This window comes from Fusarium keratoplasticum, chromosome 1 (genome assembly GCF_025433545.1).
Source record: "Fusarium keratoplasticum isolate Fu6.1 chromosome 1, whole genome shotgun sequence".
NCBI classification, from domain to species: domain Eukaryota; kingdom Fungi; phylum Ascomycota; class Sordariomycetes; order Hypocreales; family Nectriaceae; genus Fusarium; species Fusarium keratoplasticum.
In genome coordinates, this window is record NC_070529.1 from 2,439,690 (window position 1) to 2,463,921 (window position 24,232).

At 54.1% G+C, this 24,232-nt stretch overlaps 7 protein-coding genes across 7 annotated transcripts; 3 read left to right on the plus strand and 4 right to left on the minus strand.

Moving 5' to 3' along the window:
- Positions 1–358: 358 nt before the first annotated feature.
- Positions 359–2,875, minus strand: NCS57_00072400 (uncharacterized protein; the record flags this gene model as incomplete). The annotated part of the gene is made up of 3 exons (XM_053050804.1): positions 359–2,206; positions 2,256–2,522; positions 2,588–2,875. 3 exons carry the CDS (start codon positions 2,873–2,875, stop codon positions 359–361), a joined length of 2,403 nt encoding a protein of 800 aa, XP_052919319.1.
- Positions 2,876–3,285: 410 nt separating this feature from the next.
- NCS57_00072500 (6-phosphogluconate dehydrogenase, decarboxylating) lies at positions 3,286–5,270 on the minus strand (the record flags this gene model as incomplete). Its single annotated transcript, XM_053050805.1, has 5 exons — positions 3,286–3,726; positions 3,782–4,216; positions 4,274–4,829; positions 4,897–5,040; positions 5,257–5,270. 5 exons carry the CDS (start codon positions 5,268–5,270, stop codon positions 3,286–3,288), a joined length of 1,590 nt encoding a protein of 529 aa, XP_052919320.1.
- A 2,663-nt stretch (positions 5,271–7,933) lies between these two features.
- NCS57_00072600 (RRM domain-containing protein) lies at positions 7,934–9,028 on the plus strand (the record flags this gene model as incomplete). The annotated part of the gene is made up of 1 exon (XM_053050806.1): positions 7,934–9,028. One exon carries the CDS (start codon positions 7,934–7,936, stop codon positions 9,026–9,028), a length of 1,095 nt encoding a protein of 364 aa, XP_052919321.1.
- Positions 9,029–9,573: 545 nt separating this feature from the next.
- On the minus strand, positions 9,574–11,623 carry NCS57_00072700 (TPT domain-containing protein; the record flags this gene model as incomplete). Its single annotated transcript, XM_053050807.1, has 3 exons — positions 9,574–10,430; positions 10,486–10,789; positions 10,862–11,623. 3 exons carry the CDS (start codon positions 11,621–11,623, stop codon positions 9,574–9,576), a joined length of 1,923 nt encoding a protein of 640 aa, XP_052919322.1.
- A 3,010-nt stretch (positions 11,624–14,633) lies between these two features.
- NCS57_00072800 (uncharacterized protein) lies at positions 14,634–17,048 on the plus strand (the record flags this gene model as incomplete). The annotated part of the gene is made up of 8 exons (XM_053050808.1): positions 14,634–14,782; positions 14,840–15,159; positions 15,207–15,653; positions 15,709–16,140; positions 16,190–16,213; positions 16,259–16,441; positions 16,495–16,707; positions 16,753–17,048. The coding sequence occupies 8 exons, from the start codon at positions 14,634–14,636 to the stop codon at positions 17,046–17,048; spliced, it is 2,064 nt and encodes a 687-aa protein (XP_052919323.1).
- Positions 17,049–17,241: 193 nt separating this feature from the next.
- On the minus strand, positions 17,242–19,785 carry NCS57_00072900 (Molybdenum cofactor sulfurase; the record flags this gene model as incomplete). The annotated part of the gene is made up of 2 exons (XM_053050809.1): positions 17,242–19,643; positions 19,692–19,785. The coding sequence occupies 2 exons, from the start codon at positions 19,783–19,785 to the stop codon at positions 17,242–17,244; spliced, it is 2,496 nt and encodes an 831-aa protein (XP_052919324.1).
- Positions 19,786–21,143: 1,358 nt separating this feature from the next.
- On the plus strand, positions 21,144–23,865 carry NCS57_00073000 (C2H2-type domain-containing protein; the record flags this gene model as incomplete). The annotated part of the gene is made up of 2 exons (XM_053050810.1): positions 21,144–23,315; positions 23,368–23,865. 2 exons carry the CDS (start codon positions 21,144–21,146, stop codon positions 23,863–23,865), a joined length of 2,670 nt encoding a protein of 889 aa, XP_052919325.1.
- Positions 23,866–24,232: the final 367 nt, after the last annotated feature.

Consider the following 24,232-nt stretch of genomic DNA (forward strand, 5'->3'; position numbering starts at 1 on the left):
ACTCTAGACAAGTCGATGCAGATCAAACATACATAGCCCAAAAAAAGACCTCCTTTGTTTAGCATTTTCCCTGCCCTTTGATCTACTGATACTCCGTAGTTGCTACGGTATTAAAACAACAACAAAAACTTGACTCTTACATGGCAAAAAAACAAAGAACCAACGTCACCTTGTCAGGAGGAGGAAACAGTTAGCTCCCCTGACACAACGCACGCCATTCTCCGACGTTTGAGCCCCAGCCCCAGCCCCAAGCCTAAGCCGCGCCTCCATCTACGATCCGCACTTTACTGTAGCTAGCCCTAGCCGTCTGTATAACCGGCCCCCGTGTCCAGGCTTGTCACATGCCCATGCCCAAGCCCTACATGTCAGGGCCCTGTCCCGGAGTCCCGGAGGCTTCGACGCCATGGAAGGCATCGCCAAACGCCGAGTCCTCCATGTCCATACTGAGATCCAGACCCTCGCCAAGCTCGCCTGCCGAGCCGTCCAACGTCGGCCCATCAAAGCCAGCGAGCGCATCTCCTGCCGTATCCAGGTCGCCGAGCGAGCTGAAGTCGTTCTGATCAAAGGATAGAGAACCACCTGGTGTTGCAGCTGCTGGCGTCGCCCCTGCAGAGGCCGTCTTGGGGGCTGCTGGCTTGCCTTCGAGGCCTTGTGCATTGGGGGTATTGGCATTTGCAGATGCTGTACCCGATCCAGCAGCAGCGTTAGCAGGCGCATTCGGATCAGGAGTGGCGCCGTCCTTAGGCACGACAACCCATTCTCCACTGCCAGTTCCCTGATCAGGCGCTGTGGTAGTTTGGTCCTTGGCTGCCTCAGTTCCGCCCATCGTCACATCGCCACCGCCTGGTGCTGATGTTGCCCCAGCCGGGCCGGGAGCAGGCGATGGGGCATTGGGGTTCGAAGGAGTCCCGGCTCCCGACGCTGTCAGGTTCGGCTGGGGGGTTCCAAACGTGTTCATGGGCGTTGATGTGGCTGAGATGCCCGTGTGCATCTGGTCAAGCAGTCCGGCGGCAGTACCGCCCATATCGACATCAGATTCCCCAATCATAACACCACTGTTCTGTGAGCCAGACTGTGAAGCCTGACGAGACAGCTGAGCCGCAGCCTGCGTAGGTTCTGGTGCCGGTGCCTGATAACCACCGTCCTGAATACGAGACACTACTGGCTTGCTCACAGCCTTCTTTCCCGTGGCATTTTCGACCTCTGACACTATCTCTTCGGCCGTCTTCTTGCTAACAGGACGGGGAGAAGGGTCATCGTCGTGCGGGTCTACCTTACCCTCAACCCGCCAGATCTCAGTGCCAGTTCCCTCGACGACATTCCGTAGTTCCTTCTCCTTGGAGTCAAAGATGGAGTTCGCCTTGAACTTGGCGAGAGCCTCAGCATGAGCCGCTTGCATCCTCTCTATTTCAGCCTTGGTCGACTCGATGTGCTCAGTGACTCGCTTGCGGAACTCATCTGCCTTTTCGGGGTCTAGTCGGCCGATATAAGGCTTATCGGGTCCAGTTGCAAAGGCGTCGGCTCCTTGAGTGGGGAAGATTCCCTCTGTCAATGACGCCAGCTCGCCCTTGAAACCAAGACCGAGGTCGGCCGGTGTGATTTGGCTTATCCGGTATGGAGACGAGAGGATCTCCTCCATCCACTCGTGATTCTGCTGGTACCGACTCAAAGCAATCTCTCTTGGCGTAAGATGGTCAAACATGTCGCCCCTTGAGACATCTTCGTCGTCATCAAACGCCGCATCCAGTTGAGGCATCCCCGGGATGGCAGCCTGACCACCCTGGCTCGCCGCGTGCCTCGCGCGCTTAGCAGGAGGACCGGGCGTGGCCTGTGGAGGATATGCCATCTGCTGAGGGACACCTCGGGGCGCCATCTGGGGAGGGACTTGTTGGCGGGTAGGGTCTGGTAGGGTGGGCCAGTTGACTCGGTCGGACAGCATGAACTCCTTGCGACGAATCTGACCGGCTCGCTGCAGAAAGTGCCGCTGCTGAATGAGGGCGTTGACGCGCTCGTCGTAGGGGATCATGGCGATGGGGATCCTGTCGTTTGGCTCCGACGGCCCGTAATGCACAATGAACAGGCTGACATCGGGCTGAGGAGGGTTGGGATGACCGGGGACGGGGACTAATCGACATCGACGACGGGCGTGGAGGGCATACTGCTCACCGGGGACGTAGCCGGCCTTTTGGTAGTAAATCTCGAGCATCTAGACGTGTCTTAGCATGCATATCGTGGCAATGACTATCCGACCTTACCAATCCGTTGCCCAGGTCATGCTTGTACAGCTGCTCTGGGGGAGCCCAGACGTATCCATCCGTCGCAAACGTGGACCCGAGGCGCTGCAAAGGCTGCCAGGTCAAGAGGATGGTGCCGTCGGTGGGCTTTTCGAGATATGTCCAGAAGAAGGGAGCTCGGTCTCGCGCGACCTGGGGGGCGCTCATGAGCCACTTGGCGACCTCGTTGAGGTCGAGCCGGGGCATCGCCGGGTATCGAAACGCCGAGATGAGGTGGACATGCTGGATCTGCGAGACTGTCAGAGGGGAATTGCGACGGCCAACGGTGCGCGCGCATGGTGGTGTTGACATACGAGGTCCTGGGGGACGCCCTGGCTAGGATCCGGTTGAGCCATGCTGGAAGTCGAATCGTCGCGGCGGACAAGGCAGCAGCGAGTCGACGCCTCTGATGATGCGATTGAGTTTCTACAAAATTGCGCGTCGCTATCGATTCGGCGCCGGGAGAATTCGATGAGCTGATCGGCCAGCGAACGGTGACGAAATGACCTGGCGCAATGCAACAAGTAAGAATGCGATGGAGGTGTTAGAGAACGACGAGTCCTTGCACGGCCCCAAACTTCTCGCGACAAGGCTGCGAGCATGTGACCAATCAGAGGCCTTCGTATTGGGGGCCAAAAGGTGGGTCCAGCCTCAACCGCGTCAACCAAATTACCATGACCAAAGAGGAATCTTTTACCATTCTAACTACTACGTACAAGACTACAACACACAGTATTACTCTTTATCTAGTTATCATGGACGTACAGCATCTTCACTTCAGCTTACAAATACTTAAACTTGTTTTATTTTGTTCTGCTTGAGCTTATATGGTCCCAAAATTCATCACTTGAGCCTCTAACCTAGCCAGCTCAGTCATTACCTATCCGTTGCAGCGCCTGCGTGTTCCTGCGTTCCTATTCGACGCTTTTGATGTGACGCAGCCTTCGAGTTTCCTATAACTCGACCTTATTTAACTTAGATAACCATTGCTACCCCATTCACAAAACATCCCTTATGCCTGGTAGGTAGAGGCCGACACGTTGCCACCGCGACCAGTCCAGTTGACGTGGATGTCCTTGCCGACGGGGTACTTGTCGCTGGCATTCTCAGGCTTGATGTGGAAGGTGTGGGCACCGAAGTAGTCACGCTGAGCCTGGAGGAGGTTCGCGGGGAGGTCCTTGGTGCGGTAGCCGTCGAACCACGACAGAGCGGTAGAGAAGGCGGGAGTAGGGATACCAAGGAGGGCAGCCTTGGCGACAACGTCTCGCCAGCCGGGCTGAGCCTTGTGGATGGCCTTGTGGAAGAAGTCATCGAACAGAAGGTTCTGGAGGTCGGGCTGGTTGCGGTAGGCAGAGGTGATGTCCTTGAGGAAGACGGATCGGATGATGCAGCCACCACGCCACATGAGGGCGATGGAAGGCTTGTTGAGCTTCCAGTGGAACTCCTTGGCAGCCTAGAAATTGTGTAAGTCATAATTCTGTCGAATATCTTGTAATGGACAAGCTTACCTCCTGCATGAGCATGAAGCCCTGGGCATACGAGATGATCTTGGAAGCATAGAGAGCCTGCTCGAGATCCTCGAGGAACTGCTCCTTGTCACCCTCAAAGGTGGTCACGCGGCTGACAAACTCAAGCTTGGTAGAGGCGACAGCTCGCTCGTCCTTGATGGCAGACAGGCATCGGGCAAGGACGGCCTCAGCGATCAGGGTCACGGGCTGGCCAAGGTCGAGGGCGTTGACAGCAGTCCACTTGCCAGTTCCCTTCTGGCCGGCCTTGTCGAGGATCTTCTCAACGAGGGCAGTGCCATCGTCGTCGTTGAAGTACATGATGTCACGGGTAATCTCAATGAGGAACGAGTCCAGAACACCCTTGTTCCACTTGGCAAAGACATCGCCAATCTCCTTGCTGGAGAGACCGAGGCCGCGCTTCATGATGTCGTAGGCCTGTATTCACCTGGTCAGTCTCACACGCAATTGGGTCCGCATGATGGAGTTACATACCTCGCAGATGAGCTGCATGTCACCGTACTCAATACCGTTGTGAACCATCTTGACGTAGTGACCAGCACCCTCGTCGCCGACCCACTCACAGCAGGCCTCACCGTCGCTCTTAGCAGCGATGGCCTGGAAGATGTCCTTGATGTGAGGCCAGGCCTCCTCGTTGCCACCGGGCATGATGGAGGGGCCATATCGGGCACCCTCCTCACCACCAGAGACACCAGAGCCGACAAAGCGGATGTTCTTGCCAGCAAGATACTTGGTGCGGCGGTTGGAGTCGGGGAAGTGAGAGTTACCACCATCAATGATGATGTCGCCCTCGGCAAGGAGAGGCAGGAGCTTCTCAATCCAGTCATCGACAGCCTGGCCGGCCTGGACGAGGAGCATGATACGGCGGGGGGACTTGAGCTTGCCAACAAACTCCTCGACGCTGTGGGCGCCGACAATGGACTTGCCCTTGGCCTCGTTTTCCAGGAATCGGTCGACCTTGGAGACGGTTCGGTTGAAGGCGCAGACGGTGAAGCCGTTGTCGGCCATGTTCAGAATAAGGTTCTGTCCCCTGCGAGGTGTGTTAGTAACATGAGATTTCCGGCAGCGCCGGACATTTTCTGGAGGATTTCACTTACATGACAGCGAGGCCGATGAGGCCCAGATCCGCACTTGGAGCATGGTCAGCATTCGTGGTATTTTGAACCGCTGCAGAGCTTAAAGGTGAGGTAGAGGAAGGGGATTGTTGAGCGCCGCCCAGCTTGAGGTTCGCAAGACGAGCTCTGCCTCGAGAACCATGAGCCAAGTTCACGACGAGAGAACTGAACCAGGCCGCTCAGACACTCCAGGCGCAAGCTCATCGCGGCGATTGCCTCACTCTCGCAGCGCGCGGAATGAGGCCATCAGAGCATCACCATGGGAACTCTGGGGCGGGGTGGTGGGGTAAATCGTGAGGGACGAAGGTGAAGGTGCACGATGGAGGGGTGAAGTGGACTTACACAGGGCCAGACATGATGGGCTACTTTTTGATGCTTGATTGACGCTCGACGGGGTATAGAAGGGTTGAGAGCGGATGCAGAGTTTGAGGAATAAAAGAGGAAGAGAAAGAAGAAGGTGAGAGATGGAAGAAGGTTGTCGAGAAATAGTGAGGACCGTGGATCAAGGTGGGAGGGAGCGACAGGGCCGTGTTATTACATATGCGCCATGCTGTCACAAGCAAGCTGGCGACACCCCATGGCATGGATGGCATGGAACTCCGCCGGTTCGGTACCTTGCGCCGTAACGCCCCCGCCGTCTCCGTACATCTTTCCGCTCTCTCGCTCAACTTAGCATTACCGCACGCTGAGGGCTCAATTGTCGGCCGTCCGTCTGAGGGAGCTCATTCAAACATGGTCAAGTTTGGCCGGGCGCGGCGCCAAGAATGGGGTGGGTATCCGCACTGATTGGCGGGGCTTCCCAACTGCGTATCGTCATCGTCGCTGCGGTGCGGCCGACGAGTGTTTTCTTACATTTTCCTTTTAGACGACCCAAATGGAGGATTGGGGAGACGAGATGCTTGCTCCCTGGCTGGTTTGATAGGCAATTACAAATTATTTGCGCCATTTATCTATCACCTCTCCTGCTCTTCTCCTCACTGGCATCAATCTGATTTGAGCGTTTCTCTGTTGACAGCACGAGAATACCACTTCTCGATCCAGCATCACATCCCACCTCATCATCATGACTGATGCCCCTCCCCCTCCTCCTAGTGCTGTGCGATAACCAAGCTACCTCACCTTGCAGGGATGCGGTGCAGCACAAGCAAGCACCTTGTAGGGGTCCATTCAGCCACGGACACCGAGTTCCAGGACCTCCCCCCATTCACATACCCTCTAGCATTGCCCCTCCAGCCCCCCTCAGCTCCAAAGTTATGACGACTTGGCGGTGCTGCCACGGCGTTACCCCTTGGTGCAGCAGTCTCACTCACCTGGAGCTTACCAAGAATTTTAAAACCGTGACACAAGCAATACAAATCTCATACAAATCTCGCCGGATACATGTGTCTGACCTTTTTGGCTTGCCGCGTTCCGTCTCAGAACTTGTTTGGCCAGTTGGCCCCCTCAGTCTCAGAACCTCCTCAGTCGTTATGCATGGCGCGTCTCCCTTGCTCTGACTGCTCGCTCGCGGCTTGTTGGGATACACCGTCCCATGGCTCATTTTTTTCCTCCTCATGGCCCACGTCCTCGGAGCCATGTCGCCCGAATGTTGGGACCCACGTCTCCGGGGCCGTCCTTGCCACTGCCGTGCCAATCGAGTTCATCATCGGACAGTAGCCCGAGCCCCAACACGCTCTAACCTGGGATTCTGAACCGATAGCCCCGAAAAGGAAGAAAGAAGAATGGAGGAGGAGCCCAGAAAAGGCCGCACGCCCAGCAGCATGGTTCTGCTTTGCAATGGATGCTCCTCCCGTCTGACCAAGCATTGGCTCCACCGGCGGATTTTCATCCGGAGACTCAGGCGGGCGTTGCATCGCTCGTGCGGCATTGGCACCGAGTTTTGACACCCATCCAGTGCCAGCCTCATCAATGTCCGAAGTCGCTCATGACGAACCAGAGGCGACGATGCCCAGGCGAGGCGGCCTCTTACAAATATGAGTGGCCAAACGAGTCTCTTTCATCCCGCGCTGACTGGCTCAAGTCTAAAGTCCGGAGTTCAAATTGACTCGGCTCCTCATGGAGCCGCCCATAAACCCAACCCCTCTCTAATGTTAACCTGTAAGTGGTAGTCCCTTCAGGTTTTCTTTTCCATGCCTCCAATTAGCCGTCAACTTCTGCCGCCCAGGACTCGTCGATGGGTCAATTTCGTGGTTTCAACATCGCCCGGCGGCCAATCGAGAAGACCAATCTAGACACTCACCCAGTGAGCCACATGCTCCCCAACGCGCATCTTTGAGTTGAGCTCCAAAACCTGCCCAACTGGGATGCGTTGAAGCCTCACCAACCCCCACCCCCAAGGTCAAGGTGCCCACAGCACCATTTAGCCACAGGACTCACCGTTCTTGCATCCATCCATCCCGAGTCAATTCTTCCGTGGAGACGTGCCATTATACGGGGCAGCAGGTCAACGGGCAGTGCACAAGCCGGAGATCCATTTTCCGGCCAAGTATAAAGGACACCCATTGCTTGCTCTGCGGAAACTCCTGTTGCACTTCCAACGGATGCGACGGAAACCAATGTCCCCCCTAATTTGGACGGTTTAAACGGAAATGAGCCTTTTTCTTATCCGTCGCAGTCTCGTTCGTGATAGAAACCCTCACTTTTTGTCAATCCCAAGCTTTCATCCTGACCAGCCTGTATCCAGTTGAGGTGAAGTTCGTGGGGGTCACCTGCTTCACCTTGACCTCCATCACGTGACAGTTACCTTTCACCGAACCCATTTTTTTCTATGCCAAGCGCTGGCCGAGGCTGAGGCGAATCGTAGAAGGCTATCAATCATCCATTTTCTTCCATACACCAGCCACCATCATCAACGACGACTTGACGTTGCAACACCGCAACACCACCTCGACATCTCTAACGACCGGCTGCAGGTACTGGGCGACTTCTTGAAAGAGGAACTTTGAGCAGAACTTGGCTCAAGGTACGTTTTCACACGCAAACACACCGCCTCCTCCCGTTTTCCTTCGCTGTATTCATCATGGCGTACCCTCCCCCTCCAGGCATCAGCAACAGCTCTCTCCCGCCGAGACCTCCAGCCTCCAAGGCCGGCTTCAAGCCCGCGTTCTCTTCCGCGGCTCAATCCTCGAAACCAGCGTACTCGAGCGCCCCGCCGACATACTCCGGCCCTTCGAGCTACCCGGCCACCACCGCTGCTCCGGCTGCCCAATATGCGCCCTCCTACTCCTCCTATCCGACCGGCTCTGCTCCCGGCGCGGTGAGCTCGGGCGCGCCTACTTCCTACTCATACCCTCAACAGCCGCAGCAGCAGCAGAGCTACGGACCCCAGAGTTACGGCGCTCAAAACTACGGACCTCAGAGTTATGGACCTCAAAGTTACGGCGCGGCAAGCTACGGCGCAGCCCCGCAGATCCGAAATCCCTTTCCCACACCCGGCACGGCTAGTAACGATTACGACCCGGAGATGGCTGCGCAAATTGCCCAGTGGCAGAGCGCCTACGTGAGCCGCGACGCGACTGAGGGCAGGAGTGACAAGCCTGCGGGCCCTAGCGCACCCAGGCCTGATACCCAACCCGCCAGTGCCGCGAGTGCTGCTTCTGCTGGCCAGGAGAAGAAGAAGACAGTTGTGCGCGAGGGTGGCGGCAAGAAGTGGACGGACGATACACTGCTTGAATGGGACCCCTCCCACCTGCGCCTCTTTGTCGGTAACCTTGCCGGTGAGACGACAGACGATGCCCTTCTCAAGGCCTTCTCTCGCTGGCGCTCGGTACAAAAGGCTCGCGTCATCCGCGACAAGCGCACGTCCAAGTCCAAAGGCTATGGCTTCGTCAGCTTTAGCGACGCCGACGACTTCTTCCAAGCCGCCAAGGAGATGAACGGCAAGTACATTCAGAGCCACCCGGTCGTGGTCCGCAAGGCCAACACCGAGATCAAGGTGGCCAACGCCAAGGACAAGGATAGAAACAACAGGAAGAACAAGAACCACAAGAAGGGTGGTTATGGAGGTGGTGGTAGCGGTAATGGTGGCTACGAACCTAGCCTGGGCCCCATTGGCGGCGGCGGCGTGGTTAAGCCTGGACAGAAGACCAAGAACGGTCTCAGGCTGCTTGGCTAGGGTGTTAATATCTGGAGTGAGTATTGGTTGGTCTATATTATATGGTGTTTGGCGTTGCGTGGGTTCCCTCATACCCAGCCGTGGAGGATGCAGATTCTAAGGCTTGGCCACCGGCAGTTAGGAAACAGCTCTGAAAACATGACATTCAATACGATGAAATTCTTGACATCACCAGACTAAGCGTAGAGACGTGATTATGTGAACGAATGCCTATGATCATGATCCAGTTCTCATAGAATCAATATCGGGGTATCTTGGGGTCCCTGGTCTGCTCTGGTCTCGTGCCAGGCATCATCCATATCTTCCCAAGCATGCGTCTCCATTGTCCACCCCTTCCTTCTCTTCTACTGTCCGTCTTTACCTGACGGATCACCCCCTTCTTTCTAGATAATCACCATGCCACCCCTGTGGCTCACTTGTTTATTTATATAGTACAAAATAGATGGGGTCGGGATCGGGGCTTCATATCGATAAGTAAGCCAGCCCGATGAGTCGTGATACACAAGCCATAATATCCAAAAGAAATAGGTACGCTAAACGAATGCTCAGTCGGATCTATCGTGCCGACGGTCATTGGCCGTTGACGTTGGTTGTAGCAAAGGCTGAAAGTCACCGTCGGCCGTGACCGTGTCGAGTCTGTCGATGCTATCTCGCAAAAAGGCGGCGTTTTCTCCATCTGTGTCACCATCACGGTCTATAATGCCGCTGCTCTGGCTCGATGGAGAGTCGGGCTCATCTTGCTCGGCGAGATGACGGCCGTGAACATCCTCCTGTGCCTCCTGTCGCATCTTCCTGATCTTTATGTAATTATAGGCGACAATGGCAGCCATGGTGGTGAGCAGACCGATAAAGTTGATGAGAGTGAGGCGGTCGTGGAAGACGACGGTAGCTGCACTGATGGTGACGACCTCCTTGAAGATGCCAGCAATGGAAAGTGTGACGACAGATGTACGCTGCAGCAGAGCGAACTCGGATGCCGTCATACAAAAGGCGATGCATCCAGGGAAGAGGAGGAACAGGGGGGCCATGACAGCGCCCCATTCGTTGGCAAGAATCTTGAAGCCTTCAATAAGATTTCCAATGCCCTCTACGGGAATAGCCAGGGAAATGAGCACGAGAAACATGACGGGAGTGAGGAAAAAGATGCTAGAAAAGGGATTCGAGGTCGCAGGGTTGCGGAGGAGGAGGATCTGGGTCAAACCCCAGCGGAAACCGGAGAAGAAGGCGGCAGAGATGACGAGAACGAAGCCACCCAGCTTGAACTCGACTTCACCGAAAACCATGAGAATGACACCCATGGTCATGGTGGCGATGATGCCAACGAGGCGCCATGTTGGAGTTTCGAGACGGAAAAGGAAAGCAAAGATAAGGACGAATGCAAGGGATGAGGACTTGCACATGGCTGTGGGAATAGTTAGATACACGAATGATCAGCAGTCAAGAATTTGGTCACATACTGTAAAAAGTAAGGCTGATGAACTTGAGAGACGTGTTTCCCAGTCCAATATCAAGACCAGTGGCGGCGCCACAAGGGCCAATTCTCGTGAGATAAAACATCTTGGTCATGCCATAAGATTTTGGCTCCTCGTCGTGTCTTGACCTCCCCAGATCAGACTGATGCCCGCCGCGACCCGGCCGCAGTGAGGGAATGAAATACAGCACGAGGCCGGAGAGTATAAACTGCACCACCATGTGCATGGACGTGGTGAAGAGCGGAAAGGCGAAATTGAGGCGGTCCTCGTCAAACATCCACTTGTTGTACTGGAGCCACATTGTCAGCAATTGAAACTCAAAAGAAGGGGGCGGCGCTGTGGGAAAAGGGGGGGACCATACAATGGATATTGACAAGGAAAAGAGATACCACAAGAGGATTAGAAAGCCATTGATGAGAAGGCTCTTGATGACGCTCTTGTCTGCTTCTTTGCGCTCCTCGGCCGAGATGTCATTATTCCCCCTCGCGATGCGCTGGTCTAGCTGGGTATTCCTCTTGCGCTTCTTCTGCTTCCTGTGCCGGTCCTTGCGGGTCAGGCCCGTCTCCTCGTCGTCCTGCAGGTCCTCGTCGCTGTAGCTCTCATCCCCCGATTCGTCTTTGCGGATCGCAAAGCCATTGGCGTCAAGATCTTCCTCTGAGATCTTAGGCTCGTCAGATAAACCATTTGACGCTGGGCCGCGGCCAGAGGTGGCGCGGGATCTGCTAGGTGAGCCGACGGGGCGACCACCAGAGCTGATCTGGCTGCTTCGACGGCGACGGTGTTCGGCGAGGGGCTCCATCTCGATGTCGTGGTCGTCGGTGTCACTGTCGTAGTCTTCGCCAGTGTGAGACCTGGCGGCCGGAGAGCGAGACGGACCGGCCACTGCTTCGCCTCCTCCTCTGGACCTCAGTTTTGCTGATCTTCCTCTTGAAGCTGGGTTTGTTGATGTTGATGGTGATGATGTTCGTGCTGAAGGATCGAGGTCCGTGGAGTTATGGCCAGGGGCCCTGTTGGTGGCTGACACAGGGAGAGATGCGTCGACGAGGAGAAGAGGTTCGGGGGAGTCGGTCGGGGGAGGTGGTGAGGGTAGGAGATTGTCAGATCGTGAAGGGGGAGCGGTCATGATGGAGACCCAAGAAATGGAGACGGGGACGGGGCTTTCATATGCGAGCGACTGGACCTGTTGGAGTGGATGGGGAGGGAAGACGGACTGGACTGTACGGTACGGGCGATCTGGACTCGGCTGAGCTGGCTGGCTGGCTGGTTTGTGGGTGTGTTAGCCAAGAGGAGGCCCGGGTCTAGCGTATGCAAAGGGCGGAGCTAGTACAATTGGAGTAGTCATAGAGCTGCGGTCGCTGGGGTCGCGGGGCGGTTGTAGGGGGCCGGAGCGCATGCCCAGCTGTATCCTGTAAGCCCCAGGTTGGAACTGACTGTCAGTCACACCTCGCCTTGCCGGGAATTTGATCACTGGACACTGGAACACCGGGAGGATGAGACATGGGGGGAGCTTGTCTTCCATGGGTGGTGATGCTTCCCTGGTACCTGCTCTGGGCCTCTGCTGCGTATTCGGCCTCCTTCATAACGTCAGCTGGATGCTCACCTCTCTTTCGTCTCTTCTGAGGAGCCCGTCGAGTCCGCTGCCCGTCGAGTGGAGCTACGCGGAACCCCGTGGCGCACCGTCCGTCCGCACGCGACACGGTATCCAGACGGTTGGAAGAGCCATGATTGGCCGGGGGTCATGTTCATGGTCCGTCCGAGGAGAGCTTGCACAAAGTGCATGGGTTCGCCGCCTTTTGGGTAGGACGATGTTTTTTTAACTTGATCATTGACTTGATCGGATGAAAGAGGTCTTCAATGCATGTTGTGCCGTCGAAGTCTTCGAGCGGCGAATAAGGCAAGCAAGCTTGGTCAAGAGCAAGACTCTTGCCAAAGACACTTGGACAGCAAACAAACGGGCAGACGCCTCCAGATTGCAGCCACACCAAGGCCAGAAAATGCAACGACGAGGAATAGCGATCGCCGTATGACCTCTCAAGTCGCACACAGTTCGATCGACTCTGCGGGGTTTGAACGGCTAGGGCTGTCGGTCTTGTGTCTGTCTGTCTTGACCTGAAGAGGAGAAACATTGCATCAACGATCTTCAATGAGCCAGGCTGCTGATCACCTCCGCACGTGTGGACGCTACAACAGCAATAGCTCATGTGATGGCGTTAATGCATGCCGTTGTGTCCGTCCGTGTACTTTCTCTCTCTCTCGCATCAGAAACTGTACCTTCGGACTCCTGTCCCTTTGCGTTCATCATCCGTCATCCCCCCTATCCTTGCCATCAAATTCTCGGCACTTGAGCTCTTCTCATACGAAATGCTTCAGTCTGAGGCAGCCAGCGGGTCCCGTCCCTTTCAGGGGTGAGGACAGAACCACCCCAGCTCGTATACGGATATCGGAACGGCCATGTTAGACCCTGCATAAAACCAGGCACCATCTTGATTGATGAATGGAAAGTTCCTGACCTCCCAGCCTCTTTTGCGTTTGTCAACCATTCAGTTCAACGGCCAGGAGTCGGTTCTTTGCGACAAGCTAGCTACTGTAGCTCCGGGCCAGCCGGGGTCCTAGATCCCAGTCAGCCATCATGCAGGCTTCTATGGGATTTTGCAAAGTTTACGACAATCATGAATTTGGCCATTTCTTCAGAGTTAATTGCCAGGCAAGTATCGAGCAGCTCGGATAGCGGTCCTTTCATCTGCCCAGTGCCAACGAGCTCATGTCTCAATCATGGGAAGCTTGCCGTATTGACTCCGAGACCCTTTTTTTTTTTTGCGCCATGGCGTTTACTTGGCACAACAATGGCCGACCTTCCGTGCCCGTGTGCAACAGTGCTTGGAACTTGTAGTCATAGATACTGTGTCATTATCAATTGCCATTGTAGGTACTATGCGGATGTCAACCAGGTTGTCCACCAGGTCGTCCAAAGATGTGCGCAGAGTAGAGGCGGCTGCCATGAGAAGTATCCTGGTAAAGAACCGATTGGGTCGATTAAGCCTAGTTTTCTCGGCAATTCCCATCTTCAATTCTTCATACTCATATTCATCTCACCTAAGCGCCCATCTGAATCGAGGTATGTGCCACAACATGGTAAAAATGTGCTGGATAAAACCGGCTTACCTCCATGGAACGTTGTATGAAAGTAGCGTTTCAGCGAATTGGTCGAAAGGGCCCCTTGCTTCGATGGCTGCGGCTTTAATACCTACCAACTTTTGAGAAAGCTGAGGTCGAATCGTTGACTGCCAGGCCAGACCTCCACATACATACCGGGTAGCCAGCCATGGTGCTCACCATATATGAGCTCCATTGGAGACGTACTCCCTTGCCAAGTCCTGCCCGACTTTACCGTGTTCACATCCCTTAGTAGATTGATTGAGGCGAGAGGGCATGCGATCTGGGTAGTCATGAATCCATTTCATCATGAGTGATGGAAGCAGAGAGGAGACGCTTTTAAGCACATTGGTTCAAAGAGTCTAGGACATAAATGGTGAAAAGGTGCGCCATCTTGCTTTCTGATAAATACCTTAGTAAAATTCATGTAATGCCTTCTCCAAGTCTTTATAATGCCCAAAGTGCGATACCTGCATACTGACTAAACCATCAGTGGCGCTCCCAGCAAACCATGGCCATTGGAAGTCAAGTCTCAGTCCCCCAAGTCTCGGCATGCGCTGCTTGTCAGACTGGAAAGAAGAAAGAACTTGGTTTGTTGGTCAGCTCTTATTAGTCGTTGAGTTGCACGTGGACAAGAAGCTGGGTGCTGCTTTTGGCAATGGTCGCTGTGATGGTCTGGTCACCCACACCAAGCTTTGAGCTGCACCGGGTGAGCCAAGCATCGTGAAAGCTTATAAGCTCCATCCCCCGCATGCTCTTTCAGCTCCCTTTCACGATCTCTCTGGAACCTCTGAAGGGATTGAGATACTGTTACTGCTCAATCTTTCCCGTATATCCGCAGATCCAGTTTTTTGCTTCGCCGGGACTCTCGGGGCTGCACGATTCCACTGCGGAAGCACTTACACAGTCCATTACATCATCCCCGAGCTATCTAGCTTCAGAACCTCAGCTGTCCATCAACTTGCAGCATCTCACCGAAAATGGCTTCCCAATGCTCTGCAGCGCATCCAGGAGGCTCCCGTCGTGCTCAGACGGGAGGATACCTCCCAATTGAGGACTATGGAATGATTGGCAACATGCACACCTGTGCCCTTGTGGGGATCGATGGGAGTGTCGACTTTATGTGTTGGTAGGAATAGCATTTGGCCTCCAATCTCAGATCCCTCGGCTAAAACTTATTCTTTAGGCCCGACTTTGACTCTCCGTCCGTGTTCTGTCGGTTGTTGGACAAGGACAAGGGCGGTCACTTCTCCATTTCTCCCCCTGATGACTTCAACTGTACCACAAAGCAACAGTATCTGCCGTCCTCTTGCATCCTTCAGACCAGATCCATTCATGAAGATGGAGTCGTGGACCTGGTGGACTTCTTCCCTCGCCCAAAGAGTGCCCAGGTCATGACTAGGGGCTACAAGCTGAACGCTTACCGAGAGGCCACCAAGGTCCAGGAGGAGCTCAAGAGGTGGCTTGTCCGTCGAGTGGAATGCATTCGAGGCACTCTAACTCTTGGTACTATTTCTACTATTTTCAGAGAAGGATGGAACTAACGTAGCCAGATGTTGAAATCTTCCCCTCGTTCAACTACGGAAAGGACCCGCATGAAACCATCCTCTACCAGGAGCGTCACATATCATCTGATACCAAGAGCAAGGTCGCCGCTTTCCACAGCAAGGACTACAAACTCCAGCTCGATGTCGCACTCGAGAAGGGAGAGGAGGAGAACAGCTGCCCTGCCATCACCTTCAAGAAGGAGAAGCGCTCTGGAACCCTCGGTGAGGGTCTTGTTGCTCGCATCCAGATCCAGGAAGGCCAGGCCATCTCCTTTGTCCTTCGAAATGATATCAACAATCACATCACAGAGCATATCTCCACCGAGGTCTTGGATGCTAAGCAGCACGATACTCAGACTTTCTGGTACAACTTCATCTCGCAGTCCAAGTACAAGGGCCGATGGAGAGAAGTTGTGTCGAGAAGCTTGATGATTCTCAAGATGATGACATACGGTATATATGCCAACAAAATTCATGTCCCCCCTATACTCATGCTGATTCATTGCAGAACCTACTGGCGCGATTATCGCCTCACCCACATTCTCCGTCCCCGAAGCCATCGGCGGGGTGAGGAACTGGGACTATCGCTACTCTTGGATCCGAGACTCCAGCTTCACCATCTACATTCTTCTCCGTCTCGGCTTCAGGGCCGAAGCTGACGCCTACATGGAGTTCATCATGGAGCGCTTCGTCCACTCACGAGGCTCAGATGGCAGTCTACCCATTATGTTCACCATCCGTGGCGACACCGACATTCCCGAGGTCACCCTGGACCACCTCGAGGGATATCGTGGTAGCAGCCCTGTTCGTATTGGTAACGGCGCAGCGTTTCATCAGCAGTTTGACATCTACGGTGAGCTGATGGATGCCATCTACCTGTACAACAAGTACGGAAAGCCAGTTCCTTGGGATGTCTGGAGGGCTGTGCGTGACATTCTTGGTAAGTCGAACAACCATCTTGATGCTTAAACTCCACTAACCAATCGTAGATTACGTCTTGACAATTCTTGATGGTGAGTAAGGGACAATATGAAACAAGGCTCGTTCTAACAAGAAAGATCCCGACATGTCCATCTGGGAAGTCCGTAACAACAAGCAGCACTTTACTTACTCGCAGATCATGCTCTGGGTTGCATTTGACCGTGGCCTTCGTCTCGCAGAAAAGAGATGTTTCCCCTGTCCCAACCGTGCCAAGTGGATGGAAGCAAGGGACAATCTCTACGAACGTGTCATGGAGAAGGGTAAGATCCGTTACTTCACAGTCGTGGTTTTGGACGATCTAACTCTTGAGAAGGATACAATGAGAAGATGAAGTCCTTCGTGCAGAGCTTCCAGAACAACACCATGCTCGACTCTTCCATCCTCATTGCACCCCTCGTGTTCTTCATCTCACCTTGCGATCCACGTTTCCTCAACACACTCGACCGCATCCTCCTGCCCCCTGAAAAGGGCGGTCTGACGAGCACCGGCTTGGTATACCGCTACGACACCGAGCTCTCCGACGACGGTTAGGTCCCCTGATACAAGAACCCCCACTTTGACAGAAGAGTAGCTAATGTAGCGGGATCGTATTTAGGAGTAGGCGGCCACGAGGGCGCATTCAGCATGTGCACCTTCTGGCTCGTCGAAGCCATGACCCGCGCATCCGTCTACGAGCCCAAGTACTTGGTTCGGGCGGTCAACCTCTTTGAGGGCATGCTGGGCTTCTCCAACCACCTGTGCATGTTCTCCGAGGAGATTGCGCGCAGCGGCGAGCAGCTGGGCAACACTCCCCAGGCTTTCAGTCATCTCGCCTTGATCAGTGCTGCGTTCAACCTCGACCGCGTGGCCGAGAAGAGGCTCAAGTGATGCGGGATCTGTGGTTCAGAGCAGTGAGCCGCGAAGGGGCACTTTCACTTATCCAAGAATGACCCTGTCCTGTTAATTGCGCACTGTATCATCGTTGCCCTGAGTAATGAATGCATCAAAGTATCTCATTGACGTATTCACATGTATCAACTGCATAGATCCGTTTCCATCTCTTCTCAAATCATCTAACGACCTAGTCTCTCGGCTTCACAGACACAGAATCTCCAACTTCAATCGTAGGGTACTGCGTCTCCTTCGTAGTGCAGTCGCCCTGGACAAAAGAGTCGTGTCGCATATGAACCCCAAAGTAGACCTTGCCGTCGAAACGCCTTGTCTTCGCTAACGTGACAAACGGCTCTTCCCTCTTCTCGCCTGTCTCTTGATCAATGCAGACCATCTGGCATCTGTGACACGCACCCAAGAGCTTGAAGTTTTGGCGGCCAATGTGTACAGAGCCCCAGTCATCTTCGGCGAAGGCTGTATATGCTTTGGTGCCAGGAGCATGTTCCAGAACAATATTAGCTCGGAATGCTCGTTCTTCTACAGGGCTGCCACCTCTGCCCATAATTTCCCTATTCAGCTCATCCACACTTGAGCTGTGTATCATGAGAATGGGGCTCTCGTTCGAGAGCAGGATCTTTGCTGGCTTTTTCTGTTCCGAGTCAGAGTCAGGGGGCGACGGCACGTCTGGAAATGCCCCTGGAAGAGTCCTCATCCTGCTGGGCTGCTGATATCGTTGTATCTGTGCCTTGGAAAGGCGACTCTTCAGGCCGAGACCACCCGGAGGGAAACGTGCTAGGACACACGGAACTCCTAGAACGCTCGAGAAGAAGCCGTTGATGCTTTCTGAGGTGTAGAGCTGCGCGGATACCTCTTCTCCGCATACTCTTGATCGTTGCCGGTCGAGTGTTGAGTCGATAACTGAGGGATCGGCCGACAAAGGTATAGAAATCTGATGCGGGTGGTTGTCGCGCCGCTTCCCGTGGTATGATACCACCAGTTCTCCTTTGTCAAAATCAATGCGTGGCCGTAATAGAGCCATCCTGGGGCATCTCTTTTGGTTAAGCGCATGGCCAGAACCATGGTGTACCAAGCACCATTCGCGATCCCAGGCCAACCCTTCAGGTCGAATCTCCCAAGAAACCCGGGGCGGGATAGAAAAGCCAGCGCAACTCTTGATTGGGTATATGGTGATGGTTTTCACCTGGAGCCGAGGGGGCTCGGATATAACTGTTGGACTCGTAGTGCTGATGATGGGTTCGATCGTCGGCAACGTGGTTTCCAGATAAAACTCTTTGATGAAGTCGACGAAGCGATCTACATCTGCCTTGGTACTCATCGCACCTAAGCTTGCCCGAATGACGCCCGTTGGCTTCCCTGACATGATATCGTTGTCCGCTCCGCATCGGAAGCCTGCAGAAAAGTTTCTCTTCATCTCCCAGGGTTGTAACCCAAGGGCCGAAGCAATACCTCCCGGGCTGCATAATCCGCCTGTTCGAATGTGCATCTTTTTCAGATTCGCAAGCTTCTCGAATTCAGTCAGGCTAACCCAGGCACCACGGCTATTCCTCAGATTAAAGGAAACGACAGGGCCAGTTCCCAATGATTCGACTCCAGACGAGTCCTTGGTATAGACTGCGCAGACGGGCTCGCCATTAACATGGCGTAACTCGATCAGATCCCTTAACAATCGCCGGCTGAGGTACGAGGTGTGGGACTTGATTTCGTCCATGGTACCAAACAATCGCTCGTGTACTTCCATAGCAATATCGAGAGCAATTATACTATGAAATGGAAGCGTGCCGTCTTCCAATCGTTCGTGGAGAGAATGCGACTTTGGTGCATGCCATTTCTCCTTTCCGCACACCACCATGTCCACGGTACCGCCACCAAAATACTTTCGATGATCAAATACCCATTCTGAAGACCGCCGAACAAGCAGAGCACCAAGGTCGGGAAATCCGAATATTTTGTATAAGCTGACGACGATGAAGTCGGGCGTAATATTAGGATCACTTAGATCGAGACGTGAGGTGGCGGCAAACGAGGATGCGTCCAACAATGTGAGCAGGCCAGATTTCGAATTTCGGTGAGCCTCTCTTAGATCTCTGCTCCATGTTAAAGGGTATCTTTTCCCATCCATGTGAGACTGGGCTGAGTATGAGAAGAGTGTCGAGGGTGGTGAGGCGTAGGCGGTATCCATGAAGGGAGAGTTCCCCTTTAACCAAGATTGAAGGCTGCCATCATCGATCAACGAACTGTCGATAGCTTCCTCTCGAGCCCCGACTAAGCTGGTATGGCAAGCCTCGTGGTAGGCATATAAGAAGCCTTGGGGCAGAGTTCTCATGGCGTCAACTACCAGTTTCACACCAGCGGTGGCATTGGCAACGAACACCACATCGTACTCTGCTGGGTCCGCTCCGAAGAAGTTTAACAAATTCATGCGAGCATCTTCGATTCGGGAGGTTGAGTTCTGAGATGATGGGGAGGCAGAGTGGGGGTTGCCATATATCGTTTCCATCATTGAGGATGTGAAAGCGTTCATCAATGACTTGGAGCATAACGTTGTGCCGGCATGATCGAGGTACACGGAGTCTAAACAAGTTAGTGTTTAATATGGAAACGTTTATTTCAGACACGAACCCTGTAGCATAGGGTACTCTCTCGCCCTGAAGTGCTCTACCGCCACGTTATAGCGGTAACCGTTGGTGCCGCTATCCGTGTCCATTTTTGCCATTTCTGTCGGTGGAAACCCCAAAGTATGAGGGAGAAAGATGTCGAGAGTCTTTGAATGCTTCGAATACTTATTCTTCTAGCAGCCATGGGCTATCCAAGGGTTTCATATGCTGCGCGACCTCTTATCATGCGTGGAAGGCGGGTGCTGTATAATGGGCCAGCAAGAGTGGGGCGGTCGTGGGGGAGGAGCTATCTGCACCAAGCCGAGGATGGAAGACAGAAGACGATGCGGAGTATTGAAAGAGCTCGATGCGCAAGTGGATGTGGTAATTATTCAAAAAATATGAGAAAATCGCATTGATGTGAAAAGTCGAAGCTGAGCCACTTCTGATGGCGGTCAGCTGCATTATTGTTTGCCTCTTGTTTGCAAGAGTGGGAGAGGCTTTGCCGGAGCATGATGTAAGAAACCACCCCCGGATTGTTTGTTAGGTGCAGGCGGAGATCGCCACGCTCCTTCCCAGGCACACTCGCCGGTTACCGACCGATACCAGAAGATAATTGGCCCGACAAAGGCCGGAGATTCCCAGGGAAGCGGCGACCGGGCAATCAGTGATTGCCCCAATGCCCCAAGACGGGACTGGCGAAGCAGGTACGTACCTGCCGACACCTTCCCCGGAACGGCTGCATCAGGGCCCGCAGCCGGTCGCAAACGTCCATCCATCGGAGGAGCAGGAGCCCCCTTGTCAAACAAGCAGGCCCCACTCAAATCGCGCGCGCGCCGGGCCAGCTCAGCAAACCAAACCTCCAACTCGCTCCCAGCCAACCAACGTAAACTTAGTTTCTTCAACTTCACTTGACCTCACTTCCTCGTATCGGTTTATCGCCCCGAGGTGAGGCCTGTTGGAGCGCAACTTCCTCCAGCTCAGCGCCATCTTCATTGCCAGAGTCGCGCTCATTCAATTAGTTTGTCTCCCCCATACTCTTTGAGTATCCTTCTCTCTCTTTCCCTTCTCCCTCTACAACGTTTCAAACCGTCGACCCAGCCGCATCCGCAGCCTCGCGTTGTCCCCTCAGCCGTCCCTGTCCTCCTGCCACCATCATCATGCCACATTCATTCTATTCTCATTCTTCTTCTCATCTCTTGTCATTCGTTCAGGGCGCGTCGCCCTAGAGCCACCTTCTTCATGGCGCCTCTTTGGCATCCCTACTTGTTTTCTTGCTTCTGGCTCTATTCCTTGTCCAAACATTCTTCAGGATCGTCTCTCTAACCGCAATCATGTTGCCAAATAATAGGCACTACCTCGGCAAAGTCCGCAATTCACTTTCAGACACCCGCGCCGCGAAGAATTGACTTTCATCTCTACCTTAAAGAGCTACCTACTCCCATGCCACGTCGCGTCCTCCTTACCGAAACCAACAATGGACTCGTACACGTCTTTTCGAGATGCCTCGGCTCGCTCTCCCGTTGAGAGAAGCTGGAGTCGCGATGACTCGCGCACCCGAGATGATCGCGCCGATCGAGGCGATTCCTTTTATCGTGGACGGTCACCAGGTTCGTCGTGCAACCTCGAGTCTTTTGGACTTGGCTCGTATCACACTGAACAGCACCGCTCACCATTCCCAGGCCATGAACGTCGCGACCGCCGCCGATCTCGCTCACCCGCCACAGTTGATCGCTATGAGCCGCGATCTCGTCGAGACGATCGCGATCGTGACGACCGACGTCGTATCACCTCACCCCCCGCCAACATTGATCGATATGTTCCTGGCCAGGAGGCTAGCTCCTCCGGCAATGTCACAGTCAACCCACTGGCCGATCCTGTCAAGCTCCCGTACCAGGTTGGCTTCTCATATTTTGGTGAATGGTGGAGAATGAATGAGAAGATCAAGGAAGAAAAGGAGCGAATTCGCACTGGTCGTCGACGTGAACCCGAGAGAGCCCGTGGCCCAGAGGACCGTGAAAAGGAGAAGGCCAAGATTCAGGCGGCCTATGACGCTTACAAGGAGGAGTTGCAGGCCAAGATGGCTCGGGCGTTTGTCTCGGAGCACAAGAGGGAGCAGTGGTTCAAGGAGCGATATGTCCCCGAAATCCGTGATGATTTCCGGGCGAAACTCAACGAGCACCGACGTGGCGCCTACAGTCAGTGGGAACAGGACCTCGAGTCTGGCACCTTTGATGATTTCTCTTTGGAAGGTCTTCCTAAGAGTGAAAGCAATGGCAGCGGGGGTGTTGTTGAGAAGGAAGAGGGCGAGGCGACGGCCACTAATGAGATTCTTGGTGTTGGTGATCTCGTACCAGCGAACGGTGCTGATATTCGAGACGAGAATCAGTTTCAGCCTACTCTTTTGATCAAGACTATCGCCCCTCACGTCAGTCGTCAGAACCTTGAGGCCTTCTGCAAGGAGCATCTCGGAGAGGAGGAGGGAGGCTTCAAGTGGCTTTCTCTTTCTGATCCCAACCCCAGCAAGCGCTATCACCGAATCGGATGGGTCATGCTTCATCCTTCTTCAGAAACGGCACTGCCAGTTGACCGTGTCGACCCTAAGGATGAAGACGGTGATGAGCAGATAACGTCGCCTCAGCCAGTATCAACCGCTGACAAAGCTCTGGAAGCCATCAATGGAAAGACGGTCAAGGACGAGGTCCGGGGTGATTTTGTTTGCCATGTTGGAGTTCACAGCCCGCCTGTTCACCCTCGCAAGAAGGCTCTTTGGGATCTTTTCTCGGCACCTGAACGCATTGACAAGGATCTGCTTCTTGTTCAGCGAATTGTCAACAAGTTTGAGGAAGAGTTTGGCTCTGATTTCCAGGCCACTCTGAAGATTGAAGAAAAGGTCGAGGACCTGAGGAATGCTGGTCAGCTTCAGCCGGCCGTTCCCCCGACTCCGGTCAAGAAGGTCAAGAAGACGCGCGAGGTGGGCATGGATGAAGCCATGGACGAAGAAGAAGATGGTGTGATTGAAGTTGAGGAAGAGGAGGAAGAGGGTGCCGTGGACGACGAAGAGATTGATGACGAAGATCTCCTAGTCAAGAAGAAACAGCTCGATCTCTTGATCGAGTACCTGCGCCGAGTTTTCAACTTCTGCTTCTTCTGTGTCTTTGAGAGTGACTCGATTCACGAGCTTACGCGCAAGTGCCCAGGCGGTCACTTGCGCCGACCACGCAGCACATTGTCTTCTGCAGCCAAGGCGGTGGCCCGGGCCAGCGCCAATGGTGAGCCCTTCCCTGGCAAGAAGCGAGGAGAAGGAGCCGAGGAGCCAGAGAACGAACCTGCCGAGGGGGACAAGAAGTTCCGAAACGCGTCCAACAAGACCGAACAACAGCTTCTCCGGGCCTTCAACTGGGTCAAGACGTTTGAAGACAAGTTGACCCAGATCCTGGACCCTCACTCTGTCGACATCCGGAAGCTTGGCGGCCGTCCTGTGGACGAGGCTGTTGATGAGGAGCTTTCCAAGCATGTCAAGCAAGAGGATGAACACAAGTGGCGGTGCAAGGCACCAGAATGTTCCAAGCTGTTCAAGGAGGAGCATTTCTGGCGCAAGCACGTCGAGAAGCGCCATTCTGAGTGGCTCGAAAGCATCAAGCAAGAGGTTTGTCTTCCCCTACTCAGACCTGAGCAACACCAACTAACTGAATCTCTAGTTTGACCTAATCAACGCATATGTTATCGATCCTGCACATATTGCACCATCGAGGACAGATGCCAACTCGAATGGTCATTTCCCACCTGCAAATGGCCAGTCGAACACTGGCACACCCCGTGGTTTCAATCTCCAGAATTTTGCCATGAATGGCATGATGGGCATGCCTGGATTCCCTATGCCCCCTGGCGGCTTCACTCCCATGTTTGCGAATATGCAGTCCGGTGGTTGGAACCCGATGGGTGACGACCGTTCTGGAGGACCCATTCGCCGAGGAGGCATGGGCGGAGGCCGCGGCCAGTATCGATCTGGTCCGTATGACCGCCGTGGCGGAAACCGTTACGACGGTGGCCGCAACCGTATGGGCGGCTCTCGATGGGGAGACGGTGCCGGCGGAGCTGCTGGAGGTCCCCGTGAGGCGGTACAGGGACGAAGCCTGAAGAGCTACGAAGATTTGGACCAGGTTTCTGGTGGTGGAGGTGGCGAGCTCAACTACTAGACTGACATATTGCTTACAGTACAAGCTCATGAGGAGGAGCTGGAGTTGGTTGCTTTCATATTGGGTTCCTGGGCAACTGGATTCAGGTGTCGTGGAGACGAGTATCTCGCGATATTCCGTGTAGATTATGCCATTGTTACTACTTGCTGATATTCGAGGTCGATTTATGAGCTTCGATAGGCCATGGAATTGCATCACATATTCCCATTCTACGTTGGTTGCTTTCCTTGAAACAGAATCTTTGCCCTTGAAATGAATGGAGACTTTGATGTATCGGTGAACCTCGGTGAAAGGTGAGCTAGCGGATCTGGCGGGGCCATGCACATTCTTATCGACCAATAAAAACCTGCGATAAGATATTTTTCGC